Here is a 19,317-nt window from a genome sequence, read left to right on the forward strand (position 1 = left end):
GACAGATCAACGTTGTTTTGGCCTATTGGCTATGTTGATTGCATTTTCAAAAAAGCAATTCAATACTCTCAATACTGTTAATGGTTGACTGTACAAAAAAAAACAGTTGGCACCCTATAAAATGATAAAATACTTAACCATCTGTTAAAGTAACCATTCGGTGTCCTTTTAAGAAAGACATTTGTCATTGCCCCAACGTTTTTACACCAAAAATGTAATGGAAGCTTATAAATATTCTGTTGAAGGTTGAATTAAAGATGATCACTGAGAAAGCTTTCAGACTGCCATAACTCTGGAGAACTAGCAGTGCCTCAAGACTCCAGCTTACTCTGGAAACAAATCAGGCCCTGATACGCTCTTGGAACAGGGCCAAATCCAATCCACTCACCCACAGACTAGACCCCCAATCCCCCAGCAACCCCCACCAGTGTCGCCTCAAAGCCCTGCCTCCCACTCACTCAGGCTTGTCTTTAATCCAGGAGACAGGAACAGTTGACTTCAGCATCTTCTGCATGCTTTGATGAGATTCCTAATTGAAGAGAGCGTGTCACCCCCTTTTGGGTCAAAGTGCAAGAGCTTTACGGTCGGATGAAAGTTCCTCTCACTCTCCTGCCGCCCCCTCTATCTGTCTTTTCTGCCTATTTATCTGTCTTTACATTTAGCACTGATAACCTTTCTAATCCCCAGGGTAAGCCTGTTCATGTGGTGAAAACATATCATTGGTTAGCTGAGAGGAAATAATGTGTTTGATATAAGCTATGTCTGTGCATTTGTGTCTATGAACACATAATTAATTGTACACAATTCATATAAGGATGTAGGCTGCCGAACTCTGGATTTCTTGAGCCATGGTAGACAGTTGTTTTACTGTTGATGTAAGACAATCTGAAACCCACACACGTAAAGATAATGACCACTGGTTGAGTCTATGAAGTCACTGACAAAAATAACATTTCCATAACACTTCATTGACTACAGCCAGGCACACAAAATCAAAGTCAAAATGGCAACACATAGGAGTAGGTAAAACTATGCATTCTTGAAACTGCGGGCCCACAACACAACAATTAAATGTAGTAGGCTTAAAATGCGGTATTCCAAAAGGGCTAGATATTCTTGATATTTGTTTTTATTACGACAAAATTACACAGCATTACAACGTGTCCAGTCTGAACAAGCAGAGCAGAGACCACAGGCAGGTTGTACCATTTCAGAGGAAAGGGCGAGTATACCCTTTTGATTTTCAGTATTTCTTTGTATTTATTTGTTTTGGTGGAAAGGTCAGTAATATTTTTATGAATTATTTTCTTCAATTATTTCACAATAATATGAACACGATATTAGTACAGGGGAAGGAATCGACAACTCTTCATGCTAACGTGACGACCCCATGATGACATATGGTATGGTCGATTGAGGAGGCCGAGTTAGGACCGTCCGTATGAGTAACATACCATCAGCTGTTGTGCCACTGAGTTAGGATCACCTCATTCCCCTGGAAGTTTTTCCGATTCCACCAACCCGTCACACCGAGGAAAACTGCCCTCGGTTACGGGAGAATTATTATCTATATCGGACATACAGTATCGTTTCCCTCCCTGTGACTACTTTTATTTAATTTGTGTATTTTGACTATCCATTTTTTTTGCAACACCGGCTATTTTCGCCCTCTTTTCATCTCCAGCGCTTTCCATTTTAGAGGCAGGGGAAGACTTGGTGTCCTGAGCAATTGGAGTGACTAAACCAAGTTTTTCCCCCTGCATTGCAAGAGGAATGAATAGCTACACGAGCTGAGAGAGAGGAGGAAGACACTACACGCGTATGGTTGAATGATCGACATGGAATGCAACAATCTGATCAACGATTTGGGAGAAAATGGGTTGCCTTCAGCTACATGTGAGTCTTTAAAACGTGTCGCATTTGATTTCACTTCGGCGTGGGGTGTCGGCGAGAGCTTTGGTTTGGTTTGGGTTTTTTGACCGGGCTCAATTGTTGGTAACCTCTTTACGCAAGAGATAGACTGCATTCACTCACGGGTGTTGTATTTCAACCAATTGAAATTACGTGGAAAATGTTACATTCTCACTCACTCACATCTGAGTTAGTTTGTTAAGTGAATGTCAAGTCATTACATTCGTCGAAGTCATCCAGGAATCGTAGACCAACCATCAACAGATGTGATAGCCTATGTCCTCACGTGGTTGGTGTTATAGCTTAGATTTCACACCATTTATATTAATTAATGGTAAAGCTTATGCGGATTTTAAACGGCTGCTGACATGGGTAGGCTGATGTTCAAGTTGTGCTACAATGTTGCAATGCTGAAAACAAGCTTTTGTGTGTGTGTGTGTGTGTGTGTGTGTGTGTGTGTGTGTGTGTGTGTGTGTGTGTGTGTGTGTGTGTGTGTGTGCGTGCGCGCGCGTGTGTGTGTGTGTATGAAGTGTTGCCCGTGCACTATGGATTAAAAAGGAAATGTTACAATGGGCCAGTGGGAACAAAACACAGCTGTGTTGGCCTGTATTATTTACAACGTTAGAGTGGATCATCATCACAGCAGGCAGCAATGAACTCCCATTGTATATGGCGTGCCACATCACTTAAAGCAAATTATTAAAATTGTGTGGTGTTTACGCATAATGCTGAGGCCACCCTTCCGCCCCCCTTCTCCACATAGGGTTTATTATCCATGTTTTGATCCCTTTGGCTGAAAGCTTCCACATCCAACCGCAACTATAGTCTATAGACTTACACATTTCATATGTCGAGTTGAGTTTAGATGAGTTGCAGCTGATCCATCAGTTTTGTCACTTGTTTACTTTTTTAGAAGATGTCATTCATAGACCATGCGCTTGATTGAGTCTGAAAACAGATGGAATGAGTAGTCGACCAGTGGCTGACCATGAGATAATCCTGGCCCCGCCTCCTCCTCGGTTCATGTTTGACATGCGGTAGGTCTGATATCGTGGTTGTTGCCCGCGGATCCACGCGTGAAAAAAAATAAAATGCTGTCATCAATATCACGTGACTAGAGCCCGAACGATATGGGATTTTAAAGACTGATACCAGTATTGATATTTGAGGATATGGTAGCCTAATTTTCATTTTTAACAAACACAATGTAAAAAATCCCTAATATTTGGCATATTAAACACGTTGGAGGTAAGGCCTAACCAAAGATTCTAGAGCGGCGCTGTTCTAAAATCTTTGGGCCTAACTATCTGGTAGCTGAGAGGCTCTGATGCAATAGATTATGAAATAATTGTTATGAAGTAATGTCTCCTTTTGGAACCTCACAATTGCCACGCCAGCCTATTTGTTATATTCTACCTCTGTGCTTATAGTGACATGTTTCAGTGTGCATCCTATTACTGTACCTCAGGCAAGACCTTCCTTTAGAGGCTATAGCCTATTTGACAATAAGCTAGAAACTGATCAAATGATGTATGTATGTCTTCTGGACCCTACTTTGCAGAAACAAACAGCACTGAGTTGTGATACTTATGGAAATGTGCATGGAGTGGTGTGGACCCAGGAGGCACTCTGGCTGCTGTACGTAGAATCAGTCATGTTCATTGCCCACCTTCCTCTCTGCGGTATCCACCATGGCTAAACACCTCTTGTTGCACTACGGGTGTTTAGAGCTAATATGACTGCATGTTTACCTGCAGTAATCAGTTAGCTGTACTACACTGCAGTTGCCAAAGATGTACTATCATCCACAAACATGGAGCACATCCTGGCATTCCCCAGCCTCTGAATTTCTAAGCTCTGAATGTGTGTCTTTGACAACATGAAAGCTTTTACAGTTGGCACAGTTAGGTGGTAGTCATGGTCACGGTTGACCAGATGCTGATATGTTATCAGAGGTTAGTCAAGTAATGCTCTTCAGAGGTCTAAGTCTGGCTTTACTGCCAAGTTTGTTTACCTTGCGCTGTTGACCAGCTTTTTCAGTAGTTGTGATGGTATCAATTGAGACAAAAGGTCGGAAAAGTCACTGACTGCTTGAAGAGATTTCCGTTTGCTTTCAAATGTACATGGCGGGGCCTTAATTTGTCTGGGCCACAGCATGCCCTCTTCAGACTGACTTTTACCGCTTTTACAAAGTCCTGTCCTGTTGAATTTAAAGCAAGTCATTCAGAAGAGGAAAAATATATCCCCAGATCACCATCTCCTCAGCACGGTGTGTGTTGACCCACACCCACGCAGCACGAGGCCTCCTCCGCCGACAACAGAAGATTGGCCTTCCTTCCTCTGGCCTGGGGGGCGACTGGGTGGGTTGTTTTGGCCCCAGGTTCCCCCTGGAGGACAACGGAACCCCACCCTGGCGGTGGGAAACATTGCGGTGGAAGCCTCCTCCTGTGATGGCACCCCACAATAAAAACACACCTACAAGGCAAGGGCAATTGGCATGATCTCACTGGACAGGAAGGTCTGACTCCAGCACTGCGCTACTGCCCAAACATTTGTGACCACGGGGAGTAAAGATTGGACAAACTCTCTTCTTACATATTTGTTAATTAGCTAGTTTCTTCCAAGGCATGCACAGTTCAATACAGTATGATCAGAATCCTCCAGCAGATGTGGGTATCGATTAGAAAAAGTACGGACCTCCTACTGCCACCTCCAATTACACTGCAAACCAACCGCTCATAAAACAAGAGCAGTTCACATGTAAGTCTGTGGAGCAGAAGCACACATATCATCCTTCTTATGATTAACAATACTGGCTAGAATGCAGCACGACCTGTACAACATGTACATGTGTCATTTTCAGAAGAGTATTGATTTGGACCATTTTTGGGCCTAGTTTTTTTCCAGTGTCATGGGATAGGCATGTTCATGCATGCAATGTTGAGTTTCACTGTGGTTGAGATCGACTGAGCAATTAACACCTTCTGATTCTCCAGTAGCTGACTCTCATAGGGGCATGTCAGCATTTTGTCATGTGATTCATTACAGTGTGACAGAACAAGAGACTCAACTCTGGGTCAAGAGAGTCAAGTTTGGGAACTTTTATTCACAAATCTCAAGTATGAGGAGGCGTGTTTGTCCAGCTCCAGAGTATTTGCAAAAATGTTCTCATTTTGGGTTTCTAAATTAATCTTTAGTATTTATTCACCAAGCCACTCTCTCTCTTTAGTTTGTGTCCTTAACATTTGACCTAACATTTGACATTTGACCATTTGTTTTGTTTCTTGTAAGAGGGCCTACTGTTCTTTGCATGCTGTTCCTGTATAAGAATGGATGCTTGGTTTTCTCTGGTCCATAGAGAAACATGAAGTGGCTAAGAATGAGCTCTTCAGACAATGGTGACAGTGACTCAGTGGCATGCTCCTTTGTCACACAGGAGAGCACAACCTCTTCTTAAAGCAGCAAGACTTTTTTTGGGTCAAAGTAGTTCAACATGTCCACTCTCCTCAAGAATAAACCTCAGCTCATGTGGTTCTAAATGGAGCAAGGCCCGATATCAAAAGAAATGGTAATCCACCGCGTGTGGGGGGTTTTGTCTTTTTAAATTCGAATTTCATCGTCTGTTTAATAATGGAGAAGATAAACCTCCGCTCTCCCGCTCCCGTTCTGAGGTTTTCTCTCAGCTTTTGTGCTGGCCGAGTGGCGCTGTCAAAATGTCCTCGTTCAGGACTTTCTGAAGAACATCTTCTAAGCCTCCTTTTGTGTGGACCTTCAGGCACAAGGCACTCGGATGTTAGTAGTTGAGTCTGGGCCACATCTGCCCCAGATCAAGGCCTAATCTGTCCATTCAGAATTAATTTGTGCTGCCATCCCCCCCTTGGCTTCTCTACCACTCTCTCCACAAGCCCATAAATCTACACTTGGTGACTGCGACCAATCAATAAAGCATTTTTTTAAAAATCTATTCACTCCACCCCCTTTTATTCTCTAGTCATCCTGCGCAAGAGGTTTGTTGAAATGAGTTCTCAGTCCTTGAAGATGAGATATGGTGGAGGGGAAAATCTGATTTGGGAAGCATAGGGATGTGTGGAATTGAATTTCATTGCTTATCAAAATGGCTTTTTCTGAAATGAATTAATATAAGAAAGTGACGTTGCCACGTGGAAACAGGAGGAGTAACTCTCCTCAGTCCATTTTGACACAGTGGAATGCTGAAGATTAGATCGGTGTACTCTGCTACTCTCTCTGCTACTTGGCTTTAAACAGAAGGCCTGTTGAAAGGTCAGTGCACAGTTTTCAGAAGGAGGGCACTTTGCAGCACAGGTGTGTTGCTAATACCAACCTTATTTATGCATGGCCCAGGTGATGATCAGAAACATCAGTAATGAGTCACACCTTTTAAACCCACCGAGGAACATGATCGCATCGGGGCCCAGCTTCAGCTTTTAGTGGAAACTGCTTATTGACTTTTCATACCAGTTTGCATTGATCAGGCCGCCTCGGTGAGATCGATACATTTGTCCTGAATAAACGGCATGATTTCCATCCTGGTGAGGCCATATTGGTGAGGGCTTTTAGCCAGACTGATGAGTGCTTTTAGCCAGACTGATGAGGGTCTTTAGCTGGACTGGTTGAGGGTCTTTAGCCGGACTGGTTAGCTGCTGGTTGTCTGGTGATTGAGCGGAGAAGTGAGTGGAGCAAGGCGCTACGTCACCTTCGCCTGTCTGAGCACGTCTGTCAGTGGGAACGTAGAACGATAGGAAACAGACTGACTGCCTGCTCTGTGTGTTTGTGTGTGTGTGGGGAGGTAGTCATGCGTGGCGGGGCGTTGTGTAACAAAGCGAAGCCTCACCACCCACCCCTGCCCAACCCTGTGATGCCCATGGAACAATATCACTCGGCTGCCTAGCTCCAGACCAAGGAGCAGTTGCGTAACCATCAGAGAATGTGAGCAAGCCTCCCTGTTTTTTTCCCCTTTTCTTTTTTTTTGGTGTGGGGTTTGAGTAAGGGGGGTCAGGGGGGTTGGTGGCAACATTAGTGGCTTTGTAAGGTGGCACTGGGCAGGAACCCAAGGTCTTCCAAGATATGCACTCCTGAAAGGCACACTGTTCCACACCGCTAATGAGTGAGAGAGGGGAGAGGGGAGAAAGAAAGATCATGGCTCTCCTACATCTAGAGAGACAGTTATCTCATGCTGTTTATGTGTGTGTGTGTGTGTGTGTGTGTGTGTGTCTCTCTGTCTCTCTGTGTGTGAAGTATGCCACCAGACTAGGCATGGGCAGTTCGCGACTGATTTGGTCAGAAAGAACGAATCCCGAAGGTGAACGACGAGAACTGATTATTTTTTAACATACAAAAATATGGTCATGTAATAAAAGATACTAACAAATAGAGCTTCATCTCCCTCGACTATATATCGCAATTGAGTCTAAAACGTGAATGAGAGTACTACAGCAGGTAGCAACCGCGTTGCCATGGGTAAACAAATGATAGGCCTGGCTTTACTTACGTGCCTCCCTGCCAGCGCTATTTGATTCTTACTGCATTCCATTCAGTATATTTATGAAAAAAGGCGCGTATGTGCTTGATATTATGCTTGATATTTACATAAATGATGTAACAGACCATATGACAACCAGATACGGCGTTCTAAAGGATATTTGACTTAAGACAACCGAGACGGTGTTCTAAAGCATATTTTGACTTAGGGAACTGAAGGGACTGAAAGAACGAATCAAACGAACGATTTGTGAAGGTGAAGGGAACTGAAAGAACTGATTCCCGGAATAGAATCATTTGGCCCATGCCTACACCAGACCTCAAGGCTATCTTGCATCTCTGGCTAGCTCAGTGTAGACAAGGTAAGGTTACTAACAGCTTGATAATGTCTAAGCCTATGTGTTCATGCGCTGAATGTTTCACTGAGTCTGTCTTCTGAGTAACAGCTGCTAAAGTGTGGAACGCACAACATTGATTCCCATATCAAAACATTCCATGAAAGAAATGAGTATTGTGGGGTTTTATGTAACGAGATTCCAGTTTGGGAATAAAGGAATCCTTCTGGAGCAATTGAATTTGGGATCAGAATAAGAAAAATATTATCAATGTCGCTACTGTGAGAAAGCGAGCTGTATAGAACTGAGAAGCTCAGAAGAGCTTTAATCTCAGAGGTCTTTATTGCGCCTCTAATCTCATTTTTTTCCTGCATGAGTTTCTCTGTTGACAACCCAAGCAAACGTTTCTGAGTAATCCAGTTATATCCATATGCAGTGTGTCAGCTTCAGAACATGTCGCTAATCAAGTAGCCTACAATTTTATTAATCAAATAGACTAAGGCTATATTATGTGACTAAATTAATCTGTTTAGCTTTAAGAGGGAAAACGTTGACATTGCAGAAAGATTACAGAAACATAAAATCCTGTCAGTCTCTTTTTGTCAGATAGTGTATTTGATATGTAAGGTGCTGCAACCAAATCCTCTGTGAATGTGCATTTATTTTTCATAAGAAAACAGTAGGCAAGATAATACTGATATTTGCTTTCTGGTTGCTCTGTCAAGCCTCTGGTGTTCCAGAAAAAGACCGACACATGAGGAGCAGGTTAGCTTTGCCTGCTTCAGAGTTCCCCATGGTCCCCTGGTGTGGCTGTGCTCTGTGATTGTGCACATGCGAGGAGAATGCGAGGGACTAGAATGCGAAGTATTCCTTTCATGAGCCGAACCCCCGTCCTGTGGTGGCCGAAAGCGACGGAAAGAACGCGGCGAGCTGCGTACGATGGAGTGGAGCGAGGAGCCTCGAGGCCCTTAGGGCTGCGCTCACATGCAGATAGCATCACGTCAGCACTGGTCTCCTATGTGGAGCCCAGATGGTGTAAATCACAAAACACCATGGAGAGATGCTCCGGCCTCTCTCTCTCTCTCTCTCTCTCTCTCTCTCTCTCTTCTCTCTCTCTCTCTCTCTCTCTCTCTTTCTCTCTCTCTCTCTTTCTTTCTCTCTTCTCTCTCTCTTCTCTCTCTCTCTCTCTTCTCTCTTTCTTTCTTTCTCTCTCTCTCCTCTCTCTCTTTCTTTCTCTCTCTCTCTCTCTCTCCTCTCTTCTCTCTCTTTCTTTCTTTCTTTCTCTCTTCTCTCTTTTCTTTCTTTTCTCCTCTTTCCTTTCTTTCTTTTCTCTCTCTCTCCTCTTTCTCTCTTTCTTTCTTTCTCTCTCTTTCTTTCTTTCTTTTTCTTTCTTTCTTTCTCTCTCCCTCCCCCTCTCTTTCTTTCATTCTCTTGCTGTCTTCCCCCACGCTCTGTCTCCTTTCTCTGAAGTAAACATAGAGGGTCAAGTTTAAAGAGCATGTATGAGGAGTAGAGAAACAGGAGGTTAAAGGGAAAGATTGGGACACAAACTAAAAAACTAAAAGAGAATACATGTCCTGTCTTGAGTAAACATAGTGCTGTTCACTGCTTTCACTGCCCTGTTAGTTTGAGCATCATTAAACTCAAGCATCACTCATTACGTGATAATTGGTTTGCAGTGTTTCAAATGCATTAATCACAGCAATGGTTCCTACATTTCAACCAAGTTACTTATCTGTTAAGATAAGCCATAAGTAATAGCTATAACCTTTGTGAGGCAAGAACATTCTGAACACGTGATTGTTCATATTCGGCGTCTGAGCAAATGTTAGTTATCATTCCAGACTTGGTTTAGCCCCAGAGCACCTTTCAAATCTGACCCTGACATCCCGTTTGGTTAATGAAGAATTATAATTTTTGCTCCATCTCTGGTCAATTCATTACGCCCTTACACCTCCAACCTACAGCGCGCAGTAAAGACTTCTGTGATATACGCTAATACATCTAATAAATTACTGACTCCTCTTGGGATTGCAGGTCAGTCAATGACAGTGACTGACTAGACTTCAGGTTTCTGTGTAGAATTCCTTATTTGATTAGTTAGTATATAAAGTGACATCCAGATGACCACCACTACTGATAATTTGGTAATCATGTGCACAACTTGCATGTCACTGTAGGACATGTCTAATTTTTGGTGAAGTACTTTCATACATAGCAATGTCTAGCCTGTTTATCCTGTAGCCGTTTTGTCCACAATTAGTTGACTGCAGCACCAGCTAGTGATTTTAATAGTTGACTAGTTCATGAAACCCCTAGTGTGTAGCTTTTCTAGGGGGGAAGGGGGTGACGGCCTAAATGTTAATTTGTTACTTAAAGAACAGTAATTATACACATTTAAGGATGGTTAGTGATCCATAACATTAGTAATTAGTCACGGCTGTTGAAGATCCCTGAAATGCGTAAGAAAAGGATTTGTGGGAAGCCCAGTTAAGCTTTCCAGGATGGACATGGTGAGTTTGCGGATTTCCAAAGCATCCTCTCAGGGCTACATTGATTCCTGTGCTCTTTTCTCTTTGAATTGAAACATGCTTAAAGATGCACAGGCCTCTTTACCTCCTAGCTCAATAAACATTTAGACACTTCCGCAAACATTTTGCCAAGCCTACCCATAAGCTGTGTCCCAGCTTGTCGCCTCACACTTGAAAAGAGAAGATAACCCACCCATTTAAAGAGGGTTTGTTTCTGTTACAGATCAGCCACAATTAAGTGCAACTGGAAAGTACGGAAGGGTGCAGTTAATTTAAGTCGATCAATACTTTAATTAAACCTCTCTTCGAGCCAATTTAATTTGTACAAATAAGAGCAATGGTGCCATATCCATTTAGACCACTAAAACGGTAGCTGGGTGCCCCAGATATGATGTGTCGGACAGCATACGGCTACTTTGGCTGTGCTGTGAGTGTTTGGGATTACACTAAAACACTTGCTGAACACTGGTGCCACATGCTGCCTCATGGCTGCCCACGCCCTCTCAAATCCTAAGAAAGCCAGAAAAGCATTCGTCAGCTGTTTTGACGGCTCCTTTCCGCCCTATAAAATCCAGTCTTTTAGGCTGTGGTGGCGTCACTCTTTTCTCTTTCTCTTTCTTTCTTTCTTTCTTTCTTTCTTTCTTTCTTTCTTTCTTTCGCTCTCTCTCTCTCTCTCTCTCTCTCCCTATTTCTACCTTTCTTGCTGTGCCTCACCCTATTTACTTCTCTTTCTCAGTGGCTCTTTCCTCTCTATCTATCCATTTGTTTGTCTCTCTCCCCCTCTCTCTCTCTCCCTCTTGCTCCCTGTCTATCGGTCTTACTCTCCTTTTCATGCTCCATCCTCTGCCATGTGTCCTCTCCCTCTGAGGTCTGTGCAGCCTCAGTGCCTGTCCGTCCCATGCTCATGTTGTCATAGCCCCGGCCTAATTTTAGGCACTGACAGCTGCACCCCCCAGTTTCCACTTTCTGGCTCACGCATGGGTTAATGAGGAAGCAGGGATTTCACGTGCCCTGCTGTCCTGGAGGCTGCTGAGCCCACAGTGCCTGGAGCCCAGAAAAAGTAGACATGGCACCAGACGTAGGCACAGTCAGCAGACCCATCGCCTGATATAGGGCCGAATGTGGTGGTGGTGGTGGCAAAGGACCGAGGCATTGTTCCTTTGTTTTGATTTTTTTACAGAATAAAGCACATACCATAATGCTAGTAAATAATCAGTTTGAGAAATCACTGCATAAGTGGTATGGCCGTCTTTTCGAATGAGCATTACCGCTTTTTAAGCCCTTGTGGCTGACAGAACTCAATCTGAAAGGTTGGGGGAAATGGCTTAGAGTGAGATTTTATACTATCCTCCTGAGAGACCCCAATTCCATCCCATTTGACACTGCAGACAAGGAGCGCACAAAAAAAGGCGGCAGCCATTTTGAATATTTGTTTTGACTCGGTGGAGTCACACTGGAGGAGCCTTTAAAAAGCTCTCAGCCGAGACTTCAACAGGGGAGTGATGACCGCAGCGCTGCAGCACTTCCGCTGGTTTGAGGAGAATAGAATGTGTGTGTGTGTGTGTTGTGTGATACCCATAATTAGACCCTGTGCTTGCTTGTGCACGGGATGTCCCACGTAGACAAACAGTGCTTTAATGAGGAGCAAGGCTAGTCTGCCTGTGCAGAAATTACACGTTAGGTGAGCAAATCACAACTGCTGTGAGAACCTGTTGTTTCCATGTGATTCTGCTGGACTGGTAAGCTTTGATCAGTTCAATGTGCAGCATTCTGAATTCCATGCCTTGTATTTGTTCAAAGCAATACGGACACATTTTCAATTTTTTGATAAGAACAACAGCAGAATGTCTGATTTATAGGAATAGTGTCGTGTTGCATTTGTGATGGGCAAATGCTGGGTGCAATGTCTTGGAATGGAATGGAATTATATTTTGGGAAAGGAGTAGAGGCCTTTTTTGGGAACTGTGGTGTAGAAAAATTGAGGAGTGCATGAAGTCTGTGATTTCACTGGCTCGGTGGCAAGTCACAGCTGCATTCAAGTCTTCCCCCAATGGCCATTTGCAGATTTATGGCTTATGGAGGCAAACATTTTTGTGTTTTGTTCCTCTGCTCAGCAGTTTACATAGAGAGGCTAGGTGAGCTCGTATAGCTACCAGCCAACCTCTGCTTGGTATATGTGTGTCAACCCTGAATAATTCATATCAGGGTCACTATAAATAGCATCAAAAGCAAAGCAAGTGTCATTGCCCTCATCTACATTTAGGTTGCGCCCCCTGTGGAACCCCGTCATGTGACATTGGAATTGTGACTCTTCAGTCTCCTTAGGAGCATGGGAAAGATTTGGAGAAGCAGGTAATGGCTGGTTTTCAGTGTCTCACGCAGAAGGAAGGCGGCTGCTGTTTGATTGCCAGGGGTGACGGTCCATTTGGTGACAAAACGCTGAGTTATGAATGGTATGCCACTGCAGGCGCTTATTCCCCTGGATCCCCTGACCTGCCCCCGCCCCCACATACATGCCCCACTCCCCGAGTCATGCTGTCATTTAGGGTGGCTGCCCATGGTGTGCATGTCATTTCCTATAGCACTCAGACTAGCATCTCATTACAGGAGAGATGGAGACCATGTGCGTGCGTTGCATGCATGAGTGAACCCTTCGAGACCTACTGCTCTCTCACATTAGCACTACATTCACATAGCACCTTTTGAAGTGCAAAGCAGTTTGTTTGTTTGTTCATTTATTTGTTTGAGTATTCATTTATTGTTAATTTAAGGAGACAGGCTCGGCATGGCAAACACTAATACTTGTCAGTCTGAATCGAATTGCCTAATGAGCCTAAAGGATAAGTCTCCCCTGATGGTTGCATGGGTTTATTACCTCCGCCAAGGAGGTTATGTTTTCAGTACAGCTTTTCTGTTTACTTGCGTTTACATTTGTTCATTGAGCAGACGTTTTTTCTCCAAAGCGACTTACAAAATGAGGATTAACATTCAAGCTACATTGCAAAGGACACTTGTTTACTTATTTGTTCGCCAGCACAAAAAGCACCTGCCAAATTTTCACTAAACTTTTTTGGAAACTTGGTGTTGGAGGAAAACCCATTACATTTTGAAGCGAATCTAACTCACGGGGCGCTTCCTAATTTTGTTCCACATTCGCTAACGCTGTGAGGCATTTGGCCCGTGTAGAAGAGTGTGCTCTCTCAGTGCTTTTTAATGATCCAGAAATGAGAGAGGCCTCGCCCACTCATCCCACAGTAGTCTCCATCCACAGGCCTACGCCTTGCCTAACGGCCCCGGCGACCAGCTCCTTCTCCTGGGAGAGAGTGAGTAGGTGGATGCCCTGAGGTGTCAGGTTGCTGGGAGAGAAAACTGCTGATGGTGGCCTCAGCTGTGCTGCTGGGTCTCTGTGAGTCAGGGCCTGTGGTCTGGAGTCACACACCAGGCATTTCACACCTCTTTCTTCTTGTCTATGCTCCAGTTCTCTCTTCTCCTGTCTCTATCTTTCTTTCTCTCCTTCTTTCTTACTCTCTCTTTCTTTCTCTTTCTTTCTTCCTTTCTTCTTTCTTTCTTTCTCGCTCTCCTGTTCTGACTTATTAGCAGATTTTGCGTCTGAACCTTTGAGTTTGCCCGTCAGCTCATCGTTCCTACAATGGAGTATATGCTGTAATGTTTTGGCACAGTGCTGCTTTGTTGAGGAGTTAATGATATCACTGTGATTCACATCCTTCTTACCAGCATGGAAAAACAAGCCTAACAACAGGCCATATTCTGATTGATGATTGGAGGTTTTGAACTTGCATCTGAACGCCCTCACATGTATGCACACACACACCCCTAACCTACCCATGCACAGTCACACACACACACTCTTCTCTTCTCTCTATCTATCTATCTCTATCTCTATCTCTATCTCTATCTCTATCTCTCTCTCTCTCTCTCACAAGGGAGGCCTAAGCATTCTCATACTCATACCCTGGCAGGCATGGCTTGGTGCGTCTCAGTCCTCCAGTGTGTCTGTGCCTCCCACGGCCCTCCCCTCTCCTCTCCTCTCCTCGCTCAGGGCGCCCCCGATGCTTACATCACCCATTCCAGGGTGACCGTCCATGTGCAGAGAGGGGTGTAGGGTGAAAAAGGGGGCGCTGGATGAGGTCATTCATCATCTCACCCCACCCCCACCCCCACCTCCTGCTCGAGCCCTGCCAAAATGAGATGCACGCCTATTCTCCCATGAGCTCCCAGTTCCTCTTCTCTTTTTGTGTCCCTCTGTTCCGCGCTCTCTCTGCCCTCTTTGATTTCACAGCCAGCCCTCTGTGTAGTTGTCTTAGCTTCCCTGTCTGTCATTTCCATTTTCATAGCGACCTGTTCTGGGTGTGTGTTTTGTGTCTTTGGTTTTAGCCCACTGTTCCCCAGCTTGGGGTGCTGTTGATGATGAGGTACGGTGGTGAGGTATGCACCTGTGCCCTTCTTTACCAGCGATACATGCAGAGCCTTGCATTTGTGCTGGTGTGACACGTGAAGGAGTAATTCTGCAGTCTTTAGTTTGGTGTTAAAGTGGAGTGGATGTGTTCAGGAGTGCTGTTGTTTGCTTGTTACATTATTCATTCCTTCATAATTGCACTTCTTCAGTAGGCAGCCCCAGAATCTAGGACATCACATGGGCCAGTGAAAAGATTAGTCCACAACAAATGCCTTGTGACTATCATGCCACAATACATAATCAACGACGAATCAACATATGTCAACGAAAGAAACTATATTGCTGCTGTTTTTTGTTTTTGCTGCTATAGGTCTTATGTAAGACATGACATAACCCAATGTTTTTTTACTTGGACTTGATATTTAATTACACTGTCTTGTTTTTATCAAATAATAATTATTGAATCTAAATTCTAATATCTACTTTTGTATAGGTACGTATATTATGTCTTCAGTTTTGATCCGTCTTGATTTGGTAGGACAACAGAGGTGTGCTTGTCTCCCTGGTGTTGTCATACCTCCATACCTCAGGTAGCCAGACAGGACGGATCACCTTGCCAGTCAGTTGTCAGTCGTGGTTGAGAACTGAAATGCCTTTCGTTCTTATGGTTGGGACACACCTGAGGAGTAGTCACTTCTCCATGCCTGATATGATCTGTGTTTTGATCCCTTTTAAACAACTCAACAACATCAAAAGGTGTGGACTGAATTGTGAAAGTCTTGATAATCAGTAAGTATTTATGGTAGCATTTAATTCTCATAGTCCAGCCCATCTACATAAATCAGTTTTACCAAATAAATACACCTAATCCTAAATTACAGTTCAGCAACATTGCAACAGATGGAAGATAGTCTAGAATGTAAAGTGTGATTGCAATGACTGAATATTTCAGAGAAGTGCTGTGACTGTTGCCCTACATTACTCACATGAGTGGCGAGAGCTCCACTGTGTTCAACAATGTTTAGTGTGGAGTTTCGGAAGTAACACTGCTTTTTGCTCAGATTTCAGCAGTCCTTTCTCTGTGGAAAATGCCTTGGGATTGTGTCTGCTCGGACAATGGCCCTCAGTGGCCCATGAGAAGGAGAGAGGGAGGAGAGAAAAAAGAAAGAGAATGAGCGCTGAATGTGAGATTTATGGCCACTAGACGCCTATTTCTGGGCCGGTCGGTCTGCCTTTCAGCACAAAGGCTGAGGTTCTGGTCTCCCAATGTCAGAAAGCTCTCAAGATGACGGTCAATCTTAAGGTTCTTTGCTCACCATAAATAGTGCTGTCTTGTGGAAGCATGCACGATGGTTTTAGTCTAAATACATGAGATGCAAAAGTTCTATACAGGAGATAACGGCAAAGTTTAATTTAGCTGACAGCACTTGGGAGCTCCATGACTTGTTGAAATTTTATATAGAGAAGTGTATGTGTTTTTCTCTCCACTTGACCCTCCATTTATATCATCTGTGTTATTGTGGCTTGTGTTGACACAAACAAACAAACAAAAACAAACAAACAAACAACCACAGACAGAGAGGAAAAAGAGGGAGAGAGATACAGACACCGTCCCAAGGTCAGCAATGGAGTGTGATCCCAACAGGCAGTCACTGCAGTCTGCAGATGTTTGCATACCGCAGATTCCTGATGCCCTCTCTGACACCCTTCAGTTGCTCAGTCTGACCCCTTTGCTCCTCTGTCTGTCTGTGTGAATTTGTTTGCTGGGCAGCCAACCAGTCACCCTCACAGATAACTAGTAAGAATATCCTCAGTAGTAGCAGCCAATGAAATAGCCCTGAGACCGACCTTGATGTAGGGTCCTCAGCTGACTAAGTATATAAGTATATATACTCTTTTGATCCCGTGAGGGAAATTTGGTCTCTGCATTTATCCCAATCCGTGAATTAGTGAAACACACTCGGCAAACAGTGAACACACAGTGAGGTGAAGCACACACTAATCCCGGTGCAGTGAGCTGCCTGCAACAACAGCGGCGCTCGGGGAACAGTGAGGAGTTAGGTGCCTTGCTCAAGGACACTGCTGTGCCTACTGGTCGGGGTTCGAACCGGCAACCCTCCGGTTACAAGTCCAAAGCGCTAACCAGTAGGCCACGGCTGCCCCTACTAGTGACTAGTGGGTGGATCCGGCTCTGATCTGGCTCTGATCCGGCTGCAGTCTGATCCGGCTACAGTCTGATCCTGGTCTGGCAGGCCTGCGCTATAAAGTAGTTCATGTCTGGGTCATCAGCATACCTGGCTCCGTAACAAGTCCCCTTTTGCCTGATCCATATAGCATCGCAAGTTATTTCTTTCTTGGAAGCACAATGTTTGGTCAGTGTGTTGTACTTTAAGTTCAGCAAATCTGCAAAGTTAGCTACAAATACCCGAGCATAGTTTTGAGGTTTTGATAACCCGCTCTGCCTTTTCTCTCTAATTCATTCTTTGTCTCTCTAATTGATGGCTCTGTCTCTCTAATTTGTTAGCTGTGCTAATTTGTTTTTTTCATATCAGCTTGCCTCCTCCATATTGTGGGACTTGATTGTCCTGATTCTCAGCACATTTCCAACGATTATGAAAACGTCACAATTGAAATATAATGATTATTTTGCTGCATTACGTTTTTGTTTTGTCTTGAGTTATAAATCCAGTAGAGTTGTTTACAGTGTTACCTGTTATATACATGATATTTTTGTCTTTGTTTTTCAGTTGAAATATATTTAAAATTCAATTTAATTCAGTTATCCCCTTAAGTTTAGAAAATGGATGATGTTTCCAAAATCATTCTGTAATCGTGTTAAAGAATCGTGATATTAATGTTGACCGTGACATGACTTTTGCCATAATCGAGCAGCCACACAAGGCACCGATGAGATTTGTCCCACTTTAGGTAATGTGTTGGCTAAAAATAAGATGTCTGTTGGTAGCATTCAAACACTACAATGCTTCTGTTGTATTGGTCTCTCCTCTATCTTAATGGCAGACAGTACCATGATGTGTTGAATGCCGCTTATGAATGTCTGGCACACGTTCAATTGCCTCGGAAGTCCTAATAATAGTCCCGAAAGAAATAAAGGAAGACCCCACCATGGTTCTCATGGACGCCAATGAGCCAAATCTAATCATTGGTTGCTAAATGCTGTGTGAAACTGAACATATCTGACCGTGTAGGTCACTGTAGGGGCTTTTACACAAAAAAAGTGTCTTTCTCGGTTTTTCTTACTGGATTTGATTCTGGAAAGCAACTTTGCTAATAATTTTACATTAGCTCTCAACTGGCACATGTCCATTAAAACAATGCAGTTATTGTGAATAAAGGTTAATTTTAAACAAATCAGGTGTGGTTTAAATGCAAACTTGGTCAACTTGCTCTCATTGATTCCCTATCTCTTGTCTCTCTAACTGCTCACAGTATATCTTAGAGTGGAAGTAGAGTGTTCATTTGGTCATAGGTCACAGTTGTGTGTCTGAGCTGTGTGTCCCAGAAAAGCTCACTGTGTGTTACTGAAGGGACACTGAAATCAGAGCAGCAAAATTGAGTCACTTTTGGACAGAAAGGTTGTTCAGGGTAGTTTTGAATTGTGTGCTATGAGGGGCGGGACTTTTTAGGGAGTATAAGAATTAAATAAGTGAGATTCTCATTACAGAATCATCATTGTAATGATGTCAATTTTACCTAAATTATTCATTTTAATTCAGAAAGCTCCTGGTCACATGTTTTATTGATGAATATTATTGAAATATATACATTTCTTTTCCTCCTCCGGTTAGCTGCTGCAGGTGAAATGCACACTGCTGTGTAGTGCATCTTCTGGGACTGGCATAAAATTGGTTCACCCTGCAGTAAGATTACACAGGTGATGAGGCAGACCTAACAAAAACAAATATTTTCTTTACATCGTTATCGGTCCTAGAGGGTAGGGTGGGCCCAAATCTCACAATCTCACTGGCATGGCACACGCCATGACTGCCAAGTATGAGTCATGAAGCCTGTATAACTGTACCCAGCCCTTCTCCTCCCCTATATTCACTTTAGTCCTCTCAGGGATAATTTGTGTTTTTGTGCGTGCACAGAGATTGTTCAGACTGCCAGGGCCACCATTATGCCTGGCCGGCAGCTGAATAGACACTCTAAGGTGTAAACGTCTCAGCTGTCTCATCTCAGCTGGAGAAACAGGATGTGGTAGTGGCCCCCTGAGGAATGCTCAAGCTATCTGGGACAGAGTGTATGTGTGTGTGATTGTGTGTTCATGTGTGTTCATGTCTCTCTCTCTCTCTCTGTGTGTGTGTATATGCAAGTGTGTGTGTGCGTGCGTGTGTGTGTATGTGTATGAGTGTGCAAGTGTGTAAGTGTGTGTGTCTGTCTATTTGTGCAAGTGTGTGTGTGTCCGTGTGCAAGTGTGTGAGTGTGAGTCTGTTGGAGCATTTGAGTGTGTGAGTGTGAGGTCAGGCCAGCAGCTTCTCACGGCCGCTCTCTCCCTCTGGATGTGCGGAGCTGTGCTCGTGTGCTGCTGTAGTGCACTGTGTTCGTTCCCTCTCAGGTGATCTTTGCTCAGTGCGTCACGAGGAACGCGCACTGTTTGCCC

General features: G+C 43.9%; 1 protein-coding gene across 1 annotated transcript in view; it reads left to right on the top strand.

Annotated features, from left to right (window-relative positions):
* The first annotated feature begins 1,475 nt into the window (after positions 1-1,475).
* The window catches only part of map7d1a (MAP7 domain containing 1a), a 52,899-nt gene continuing 35,057 nt past the window's right edge, over positions 1,476-19,317 (top strand). The window contains 1 exon segment of the mRNA XM_048260546.1: positions 1,476-1,896. Coding sequence (XP_048116503.1) covers positions 1,830-1,896 — 67 coding nt within the window. The 5' untranslated portion in view covers positions 1,476-1,829.

The sequence above is a fragment of the Alosa alosa genome, chromosome 13 (assembly GCF_017589495.1).
Source record: "Alosa alosa isolate M-15738 ecotype Scorff River chromosome 13, AALO_Geno_1.1, whole genome shotgun sequence".
In the NCBI taxonomy this organism is placed as follows: Eukaryota; Metazoa; Chordata; class Actinopteri; order Clupeiformes; family Clupeidae; genus Alosa; species Alosa alosa.